A 10,842-nucleotide genomic window follows, 5' to 3' on the forward strand; every position below is an offset into this window, starting at 1 on the left:
AAGGGAAAGAGAAAGGCCGGAGACACAAGGAGAGGCCAGCCGGGGCGAAGAAACGGCGCGAGGTCCTTTTTTAAAAGCAGGCAAGATGGCGACGCCGCGGCTGGTGAACGGGGAGCCTCTTCGCCCCACCACCTCCACCCTTCCCAACTCCTGAGATGCACGCAGGGGCCGTGCCCCCTAGTGAAGCCGCGGAATGGGGAGATTCATTTCCTGTTCCTTCCTGGCTCGGAAATCGACATGTGGGACTGTTCCTGAGTCGGCCGTCTCCCCCAATTCGCGGGCAATTCTACCGGCTCTCAACCCTTGCCCTCCCCTGTTTACAAACACAGCTGTTGCCGTAGCTTTGCAATGCACCCTAAAGCCACCAGCAGCGAGAGAAGGTGCAGGAAAAGGAAGGGGGAGGAAGGGGGGAGGTGATCTGGGCATCTGGAAAGGACGGAGCGCCTTGTTTTTGAAACTGTCAATTCTCTCAACCCCTATTGTGAGAGCTTCATGCAAAACATCTCAGCCCCTTTTAACGCAGGGCCTTGTGAGAGTGCCTCGGGTTGGAAAGGAAAGGAAGAGGAGAGGAGGGGGAAGAACCAGGGCAACGCAAATAATCATATCAGAATAGACACGCACAGAAATTACAACATGCTCTGCAATGCGTGTGTAGGAGCACACATATGCGCACGGACACTTTCATCGGATGTGAATCTAGGGGAAATGTATTTAGTCAAAACAGGAATATATGCAATCTTTGTCAATTAAGGAAGCCAGCTGTTCTGTCCCTTAAATATACCAACTCCATATGAATGGTGGGTTTTTTTTCTTTTCTTTTTTTTGCAGAGCTGATCTATGGAATTCCTAGGGAAATATTTTGCCAATGTTTCATGATTATAAAATCAACCCAATTAAGTAAAATCCTGCCTTTTCATGCTGCTAAGGAAAGGGAAAACTTCAACAATATCTGAAAGGAAATTTTCTGCCACCAAATGGAGATGCAGTTGAATCATGAACTTTTCTTTCTTATCTTTCCCCTCTTTCTTTTTTTAACACAAGTGTCTTAACTGTAAGAAACCACAGTAAGCAAGCGTTTCCTGTCTTGTATCTGTATTTCCCAAAGACCACTTTTGATCTTAACTCGTGTAAAATGAAAGAAGATATGGTTTCTAGTGTCTTCTTTTAAAAATCTGATTATTTTGGCAATAACAGCACAATTTGGGGTAGGTAGTGAGTGTATACACTCTCCCAACTTTGCTATTATTGCCAAAATACTATAGTTTTTGTTGAAAGAGATACAAACACACATACACACTTGCAAAAATACATGAAGAGTCTTCCATAAATCATATTTTTTTCTTTTTTACTTCCCAGTGGTATTTAGAATAAAGAGATTTATTTTGTTTTTCATTTATTAATATAATTTTACCCCTTCAATTAAAAATGATCGAGTTTCTAGATGCTATTTCCTTTTTCAAACCAGGAGTTGATGCCTGAAAATCATTTTTACATCCATTCCTTTTGAATACTAGATATATAAAGTCCTTTTTTGTGTGTTGAAGAGTGAGGATATCACTTCTCAGTTACCTAGCATGGGAAGAATTTATCTGGTGTGGGCTTCCAAGGTGAAGCTCAGTATGTGTTAGGAGACTATTTTTATCAGTTTGATTTAGCCCCCAAGGATTATATGTTTGTATGCCTCCCTATGAATAAGGGGGTGGGGGTTTCTGGTGGGTATATTGGCATGTGGGAGTGTTAAAATAAGAACATTTCACCTACATTCAAGCATTGTTGAAAAATGAAGAATGCCTTCTGTGAATGCTAAGAAGGTCTTGGTTTCTGGGGAGGACAAGCAGACATTCCTCAGGTCATTAATTTGGGATGCACTCTATAAAATTCTCTGCTCCAAAGCAGACCAACAGAAGACAGGGGGTTGCTCTGCAGCCAGACAAGGAGGGTGAGGCTTTATGTTTTCCTCAGCATTCTTAATAGGACAAGAATCCCTTGGACCTACAGGAATTGTTAGAATAGAACATGAAAACAACCAATTGGACTTAGGGCCTCTCTTTTTCTCCTTACATTTATTTATTTTTAAAGGTGACTCCTTAATTTGTTTAAATAAAAAAGGCTGGCCTCTTTTTTCTCTTAAAAACAAGGGCTTTAAAAAATCCTAAAAATAAGCACAGAAGCAATTTGCCCCTAGGTTGCCATCATCCAATATATGATTTAGTCGTTGAAGTGATCAGATGGATCAATATCTTTGATCCAAAGCTGTAAAAATCAATTAATATATAGTGAAGAATAATTTCAGCATTTGGGGTTTTCCTATGTTCCCATATTTACCAGCCACTGACTTCAGTGGATAAAACCCATGGAAGAAAAAATGCATAGAGGAGGAAAAGAAAGCAATAAAAAGTGAAGGAAAAGGGAATAAATGGATGTTTTGCCCACTAGATTGTCAGAAACTTAAAAGGCCTTAGTTACACATGTGAAAGTAAGTGACCTCTCTAGGATTTGGAAATATTCAAGGGTGGGTGGTTTTTGTAGAGATTTTTTTTTTATTTACTGAGACAATAGCCACTGGAAAAGGCCTAAAAAGCTTCATGTTCTTTATCTTGCAACTTTTAAAAATTATAACCAGCAAATTAACTTTGAAAACCCTAAAGTGAGATTATAACAACAAACCAATTTTAGTCTTAATTTATTTAAAAAAAAATATTCTCACATTTGAAATTTAAGCTAGTCCAATTTGGTATAGTGGTTAAGATGCTGGCCCAGAATTCCAGGTCTGTGGGTTTTAATCCTGCCTTAAGTATGAAAGCCAGCTGGGTGACTTTGTTCACTCTTTCTCAGCCCAACTCACCTTACAGGGTGATTGTTAAGTAGAAAATAGGAGGAAGGAAGGAGTATTCACTGTCTTGAATTATTTATAAATAATAAAGGCAATATAAAAACATTTTAAAAAACCAATGTGGAATGTTGACATTTGCCTATTCTTGTTAATGCAGAAACAAAAAAAAACGATCCTTCCATTTGTGAAAGCATTGCCTAGTGGGGAAAGCCTGTGTGAGTTTATCTAGATGAAGGAATGGCAGGTCTTAGGTTGTGTCTTTTGGCAGGTCTCTCTTCCCAAAGGAGTAAAAGGCCATTTGCAAATCACTTAGGGGTTGCTGAAAAAGCAAAAGAAGAAAAGGAAGGATGTTCTCAGCCAAAAGATGTTCATTCATTCGAGATTGGATGACACACATCTAGATACACATACATCCAGGGTAACATTTCTGCCAGAACAATTTCATTTGCATTCTCATCTCCTCTTTTTAAAAGCATCACATTTTAGCAAAGCAATTAAAACACATAATGCAGCCCTGTAAATTAGAAATATAAGCTGGTAAGAGGAGCCTGTCTATGCAAGCAGGTGAAGGTATTTCTAACTATATTTTGCTCTTGCACATAATTTACAGAAAGAAAAAGACATTTCTTTATCTTCCTTCCTGGGTCTGTATGAGATAAAGAAGAAATTAGCTCAGTCTATTTAGAATATATAGAAGTAAAAAAGGAAGATATAGGGCAGAAATGTCAATATTGTAAATAACATCTCCATAAGAAAAGTTGACTCTGATGCTCACAGAAAACAAAGGCTTATTGTTTTTTTATTATTTTGCAATTGAAGATAAGTTCTCTTGGGACTGCCTCTTAAATGATATCCTTGAGCATTTTTAATTTAAAAGAAAGATGTGCTTTCAAAATCTGTTGAAGGAAAATAACCCAGGATAAAAAACCAGATCCAAAGTTCTGATTCAACAGCTTTTAGGGGGATGTAACTAATGTTGTAAAAGTTGTTTTCTTATCCCACAGTTATAACATTTGAGACATTTTCATCACAGTTTTATAGGAGCAACAATCTCTAGAAGTATCTGCCCTTCCAACCAAAACTTTACATTCTTCTCATGCACCTATTTCACAAAAGAATGAAAACAAGGATAATCCTGCAAGAAATATATGCACATTTTCTTTTTAAAACAGTGTTTTATTTGAAAATAAAGCTAAAGCATGCTTTTTCAAGAGTGCAAATTTCCATCATTTTGATTTACTGTTTCCATTATCACAACATCTAGAAGTCCGCTTGCTTCAATTATGACAAATTTTAAGTGCAAATATAGACAATTGCCTCTGATTGTCATGTGCAGTAAAAATGGTCTTGTTACAAAGATAGGACAGTTGGGAAAACTGAAATTTCCAGGTATGTAAGAAAACAGTATCACATCCTGGTTTCAGACACCTGAGTTTGGGTAATCACAGCAGCTACTGAAAGCAAGGAATTTGGGGCTTCTGTTGTATTAAAAATGGGGGAGAGGGTGATTGCATTTTCCTGCAATGGAAATCTGAAAAAAAAAGTATTTTTTTTTCTCAATCTGACAGACACAGTTGTGGATACTCCTTCATCTTTCCAATAAAACATAGCTTCAGTCTACTCCACTGCAATCCTAATTCTTCAAAGAAGACTGCAGTTCTTATCAATCATTCAGGGGCTGATGTGGGAAAGCGGCTTTCTAAATTAAATGTGCACAAGTCTGGTCTGTGATACAGGAGACAATGCTGTAACCAAGATATGATATGTGGACATTCTGAACAATTTATTATGGGAAGGGATAGAATGTTGTTCCCTTACTTTGTTAAAACTGACTTGTCCTGGATTCTTTTAATTTTAACAAGAATCACACTAAATTTAACTGCTTCTATTGATTTTCAGCTGTGAAAGAAACAATTGTCCCAGCAATGATCTAGAAACATACACTCTATGATAAATGTAGGCATGTTAGTTATTTTGATAGAAAGGAGATAGGGTGGGGATTAAGAGGTGGGGAAATACTTAGAAGTTAAGAAGAAGAAGCTTGCACCCCCCCTCCCCACAACTGAATAATAAAGTCCCTGTGCAACTTTTTGCTGAAGCAAACTGAATAGAATTGTACAGACTTCCATGTTCCAGATCTAGTGCATTACATATTAATGGCTCCTTCAAATAATCTTTCAACTAATAAAATCCCAAATCCCAAGCATTTACTTGAAACAATTGAATTGAGGTACCAGGTGCATTATAAGCAATCTGAGACAGGAAAGTGTTCCAGCTCTGAGAGAGTCCACTGAGGTGTTTGTTTGTTTGTTTTTAATTAACTTGAGACTTTTGCTTGAAGTAGTCTGTGGAATGTTAGATCTCTCTCCCTTCATGCACGCTACTACCCTCTTCCCCCCATGACCTGTTTTCATGGCAAAAACAATAATAATCCAATTTTTGCTGTCTTCTTCCCCCAGTGACTGGGAGGAAGAATTTCAAAAAACTAGAATTCCAAAATCAAAATGCAAGCAAATGCGATAGAAGAAAAACCAGAGTAGTGAACTGTAGTGAAAAGAAGGTGTTGGGAAAGGGGGAGAATCAAAATGACATTAGTTATTACTATTATTATTAGGATGAATTCAGAAACTCAAGCCATCCTCACATCAACCATAAAAGTAGAATTCCCACCCTAGCCCTTTCATTAGTTCAGTTTCCTGAACTTGTGGCTGGGTGGAAGAGGTATTGGTGACCCACCCAGCTGCCATTTCCAGATAGGATGGGCTTTAGGTGGTGGTTGGGCACTCTTGGCAGTGCTTAAGGTATAGGCTGGTGAGAGATCTCCATCAGGGCCAACCACCAAGGAAGGAGGGCAGGGAAAGTTGCCCATGAAACTGAATGGCCTCTTGAGAGTGGAGGTGACATTACTGGCCACCCTCTTGCGTCGGTTAAGAACAGTTAAGTCATCCAAAGCTCCTTCCTGAGCCTCTGGGAGTTTCCCTGGAGGTGGCCGGGGGTTGCGTGCAGATTTCAGATTTGGCTTGAGTGGTGCTGGGCTCGGTGTGGTGGCTCGTTTGCCCAGCACCAAGGTGCGGTAGTTCTTCCTCACCCGTGCTCCAAATTTGTAATCCCCATCCTCAGGTTTGGCAGCAGAAGCAGTGCCTAAAGTGCATGCAGCAAGAGTCCGGCTCAAAGATGCTGGACACAGAGTGCTCTTGGGAGGGCTAGGAGAGTCCTCTAGGCAGGTAGGGTCTGCCTTGACTGACAGCAGAAGAGTTCCAGGATGCTGGGTGGGACCGGGCAGTGGTAATGACTGGTCTTCTGCCTCCGTCTTGGTCTCCTGGTCACTCCCTTCCCATTTGAGTGGTATCTGTACTGGGAGAGCTCCATACTCAGCATTAGCACTGCTGTCCTCAACTTTGATCTGGGCAATGGGCACAAAAGATGGGAGCTGGACATGGCTTTGGAGATCTGGACTTGCAACAGCAGCAGCTCCCTGGAAAGTGGCTGATCTTTCATTAAACTGGGCATTTCCAGGAAGCCCCTTGGACAGGTGGGTTAGGGCAGCAGTGGTACTGTCTGCACCAGTTGGAGAAAGAGGAGAAGGATAAGGGTGAGAGGCAAGGGCAGGCTGGCAGATCTGGCCTTCTCCGAAAAATCTTGCTTGGGGCAAAATGTGGTTTGGCTTTGAGCTAGGAGAAGAGTCACCGCAAGCTAACCAGGGGACCCTGGGCAGGTCAAGAGACTTTACCTCAGGCACGAGTGTGGAGTGGTCCTCGCCAGTCAAGAGGGATCTTCCCTCGCCGCCTCTGGCTGCTTCCGTGGGCTGCTCCAGCAATCCTAAATACGCGCTGCCGGCAGGATGAGTGGTGCAGTCCAAGCCCAGCTCAGCTTTTGAAAGCCAGCCAGCCAGGGTCTTCCAGTCCTCAGGTTCTTCCGACGCTTCACATTTGACGAATTGCGCTGGACCTGGGACCTCCTCGTGGATGGCAAAATGAGGCGGATCGGGCACGAAGCTGGCTGAAGTCTGGAGAGTGGGCGATCTGCAGAAGCTAGTGCGCCTGAAGCGGATACTCTGGACCGAGACGTGGCTGGACCCGGAGCTGGAATCAGATTCCGAGCTGGTCTCTTCTTCTTCTTCTTCTTCTTCCCCTTCCTCCTCCTCCTCCTCTCCTTCTTCTTCTTCTTCCTCCTCCTCCTCCTCCCCCTCCTCCTCGTCTTCCTCCTCTTCTTGCTCTTCCTCATCAGAGCTGAGCTCACTGGAATCAGAGGCGCAGCTGCCTTCATCCTCTTCAGAAGAAGAACCGGAATTGCTGGTGCTGCTCAGGCTGGAGCAGAAGTCGGAATCGTTGTCTGCATGATTCGAATAGGAGCTGGATTCCGAGTCGCTACTGTAAGGTTCCGGGAAAGCCGGGGCAGGCTGCGGGGTCAAAAAACTGCGCAGTCCAGGCAGCCTCTCCGCCACGGCGCTCCGAGCTGCTTTGCAAGCTCGGGGCAGGATCACCACACGCCGCCCGCACCCGGCAGAGAAACGTCTCTCGGTGCTCTTTCTCCGCTTCGTCCTGCAGCCCAGACCCAGCGGTTTGCTTCTAGAGACTGCTGCTGCTGCTGCCGCCGCCGCCGCCGCCGCCGCTGCTGCCGCCGCCGCCGCAGCGGCGAGCTTAGGCTGAATGGCAATGGCGGCCGAGGAATGGTAGTAGTAATGAGGATGCTTGGAGCAGAGCAGGCTCCGAAAACAAGCGGGTTCTGTGGCCAGGGAGACATAACCGGGGCCAAGCTGGGCCGTTTCATAGTTTATAGCCTCATTGCTAGGCGATCGGGAAAAGCTTGGCAAACTGCGCCCGGCGGATTTGCTCCAAAAATGAGGTAGATCCGAGGCCGGTAGGAAAGCTCCTGCTTGTGCAGCCGCCGCCGCGGCCGCCGCCTTGCGCCAGGCTGCTTTCTTTCTGCTGCTGGCTTGGCTTGTAGTCCCTTCTTTCAAGCTCAGGCAAAGTTTGCCGCCGTCTTTCCAGAAAGCCGCATAGGGGTCGGGGCGCAGGGTGCCCTGGCCCGGCTTAGCGCCTCCCCGACGCTTGGTTCTCAGGACCCGTTCGGTCTTGCACGAGGTATAAAGCGCCTCTACGTCCTCGCGGGAAATCAGGGTGCATTTGGCAGCGTGGAACGCTATGGAGTTGATGGACTTGAGCTTCCGCAGTTCCTCCAGGTCACACTGGTGCTTTTGGACTTTCAGGTGGTCCATGCGCTTGTGCACCGTGGTGCGCGGGATGTTCTTCAGAAGATCTGTGAAGACCTGAGAGAGGGGGAACATCTGCTTGCCCTGGATCATCAGGTAGCCCAGGCGTACGCCATCCACCTCTTCGAAACCCGACTTCAAATCTTCCATGGTGCGCCTTAAATTAAGTCTAGCATCTGGGCTGGGGAAGCGGAAAATGGATGGGCGACGGCCCGCCGTGCACCCCACAAGTTGGAACGGCGATCAGCAGCAGGAAGAAAAGGTGCGATGTCGGGCGGGTGGGGCGGCAGAGATAGAGAGATGGAAAAAAAGAAATCCACAGACGAAAAGGCAATTTTAAAAATCCTTAGCCAGATGCTGGATTTGGTCTCAAGGCATCCTACTGAATGGAAAAGAACAAAGCGTGTTATTCCTGATCAAACTTCGGAGGACTAACCAAAAAGAAGAAGATCAGAAGCGCAAGGCAGAGAGGAGGAGAAATGGAAAGAGCCCCGGAGGGTGGAAATAAAAAAGAAATCGTGTCCTGGGGAGTGGGAGGGAATATATCAGTTTGGTGGCCCCGGCCTTTTTCGCGACGTAGCTGAGGAGGCAGGCTCACTACCTGTGTCCTTGGGCTGGCGGCTCTTCCCCCTGTCCAGCCCAGGATAAAGGAATGTAAAGCCAGAGGGCTGCTGAAGGAGGCAGAAGAGCCACGCAGCCGTTCTTCCCGCCGCTGCTTTCGCTCCAAATCAAATGACAGAGTGAAGTGAGCTCGTCCGGAGACACCTTCATCAATTAATTCCCCTAAAGCCAGCGCTGATTGGACACTCCTGACAGGTGATGCAATAAAAATTGATATTCCACCCCTTCGTGCCCCCCTCCCCAATCTTTGGCTAATTAGCATACTCTTAGACTGCCACCTTCCCTCCCAAAGTAAATAATACTGTTAGTATATAAATCTTTCTATTAAACAATCCAGAGGTTCTCCGCCAGCCCAAAGGCAGCTCGACGGCGCTTGGCTATTAAAGGAACGGGTTGGAATTGGATTACTGACACTGTTTTAGTTCTTTTTCTTCTTTTCTTCTTCTTTTCTTCTTCCTCTTCCTCCTCTTCCTCCCTGCTTCCTCCTTGTTTCTCCTTCTCCTCTTCCTCCTCCCTCCTCCCTTTTCCTCCTCTTTCTCCTCTCTCCTTCCTCTCTTCTTCCTCCTCTTCCTCCTCCTCCTCCTCCTCCTCCTCTTCTTCCTCCTCCTCCTCCTCTTTTTTTCTTTTACAAAGCCCACCTCCCAAAATAAATACCAGTGCGAAGGCTTCATCCAGCCATTTAGTATAATTAAAGTGGGGGGGGCTGTTTCTCCCACCAAGACACTGCAAGAGTTCTAGGGATGGACAGATGACTGAGGTGTGTGTGTGTGTGTGCCTGTGTGTCCGAACCGCAGAGTAACCATTTTAAGCAATCATTTTAAAGGGGCGTTTATTCTGCCTAACGAGTCAAAGGAGGCTTGCTCGTCTGGCGGGTCCTTCCGCGGGCGTTAAAGTTTCCCCTTTGTTTTAAGAGCTGGGGCGTATTTGTTGTTATTTGGATTTCTCCTTTCTCCCCACCCACCCCCTCCGACTGAGAGAACGAACATACTCACGTTCACTAGAGGTGCCTCTTCTTTCCTCCTTCTCGCTCCTCTCTATTTCCCCCGCCCCCTTTTCGTCCCCCCCACCCCGAGCTAAGTTGTTGCTCCCCTCCTAGGATTTCTTTGGGGCAGTGCGCTTCTCTAGAGCTCCAGCTCCGTTATACTGTAACACTTTTCGATGAAATTCTGCCTGTGATATTGAGGGGAGGGGAAGCAGAGGGGGGAAGAGGAAGGGGGGGAGAGATCAGGACGTGGGCTCACGTCAGACCCGTAACAAAGCAGAGATAAGCTAGAACTGCATCCACTTTCTATAGTTTGTGGGGCGGCTTCTCAAGGTAGAAGCTTTAAGTTTCCGAGTCAGTGCCAGGATCGCCTGAGTGTTGATTGTTTGGCGGGAGTGTGTGTATAAAGGGGTGGGGGGGGAATGGTAACAGATTCAAGAGAAGTACTTTGAGAAGGAAGATTGTGGTGAGTCAAAAGGATGCTTCTCGTCTCCAGCTTCTGGCCCCAGCTGCCATTGCAGGACACATCTACAGGTTCGATTTTGCCTTCTACTCCCAGGGCTGCAATCTCATGAGGTGAGGTACATAACTCCTGTGTGGGACAGTGAATTTGCCAGACTACAGATTGAAATTGCCTTTCATGCCTCCTCTTGTAGCTCCTATTAATGACCTCCCAATATTTAATATCTTGGTCTCATGAAAAACTTGCAGGATTGTTTTAGAGGTGAACACTATTCTTCCCGCACCACCAACCAGCAAGGTATCCCGTTTTACCTTTTCAAGAGTAAGGACTTTTTCCATCATCAAATGCATGAAAAACCAAATACATTCAGTCTGAAGGGAAAGTTCCTAGGTGTGGAATCAGGCTAAAGGCTGGTCTTCCAATGGAAGTCCAGTCAATGGGCTTCAATTGGAATTCTCCAAAGCTTCTGGAGGATGGTGGATGGAGGCATCCATTGATTTTAAGATCCTTTCTTGGCCAGATGAACAAATCAGGTTTCCCATAGCTCAGGGCCAGAGTCAAAATGAAATACATCCCTCCTCTGCAGAAAACCCATGGGGGTGGGGTGGGGGAGAATAAATCCTTTCTTCTAATTCATGGTTCTGCTCGTCAATCCCTCCCCTTGATATAGACCTGCAGGTACAGAAAAGGGGCTTCTTATTATACTGGCACTGCAATAAATAAATACACAC

At 45.3% G+C, this 10,842-nt stretch overlaps 1 protein-coding gene across 1 annotated transcript; it reads right to left on the bottom strand.

Annotated features, from left to right (window-relative positions):
- Window positions 1–4,004: 4,004 nt before the first annotated feature.
- Window positions 4,005–8,880, bottom strand: SKIDA1 (SKI/DACH domain containing 1). The gene has a single exon (XM_087915421.1). The coding sequence runs from the start codon at window positions 8,193–8,195 to the stop codon at window positions 5,517–5,519; it is 2,679 nt and encodes an 892-aa protein (XP_087771547.1). The 5' UTR covers window positions 8,196–8,880; the 3' UTR covers window positions 4,005–5,516.
- Between the last annotated feature and the right edge of the window lie 1,962 nt (window positions 8,881–10,842).

Source organism: Pseudonaja textilis, chromosome Z (assembly GCF_049901715.1).
Source record: "Pseudonaja textilis isolate UNSWEBS1 chromosome Z, rPseTex1.2, whole genome shotgun sequence".
Lineage (NCBI taxonomy): Eukaryota > Metazoa > Chordata > Lepidosauria > Squamata > Elapidae > Pseudonaja > Pseudonaja textilis.

Excerpts from the sequence above, each read along its gene's own strand:
- SKIDA1 (XM_087915421.1), bottom strand. The coding sequence starts at position 8,195 with ATGGAAGATTTGAAGTCGGGTTTCGAAGAGGTGGATGGCGTACGCCTG.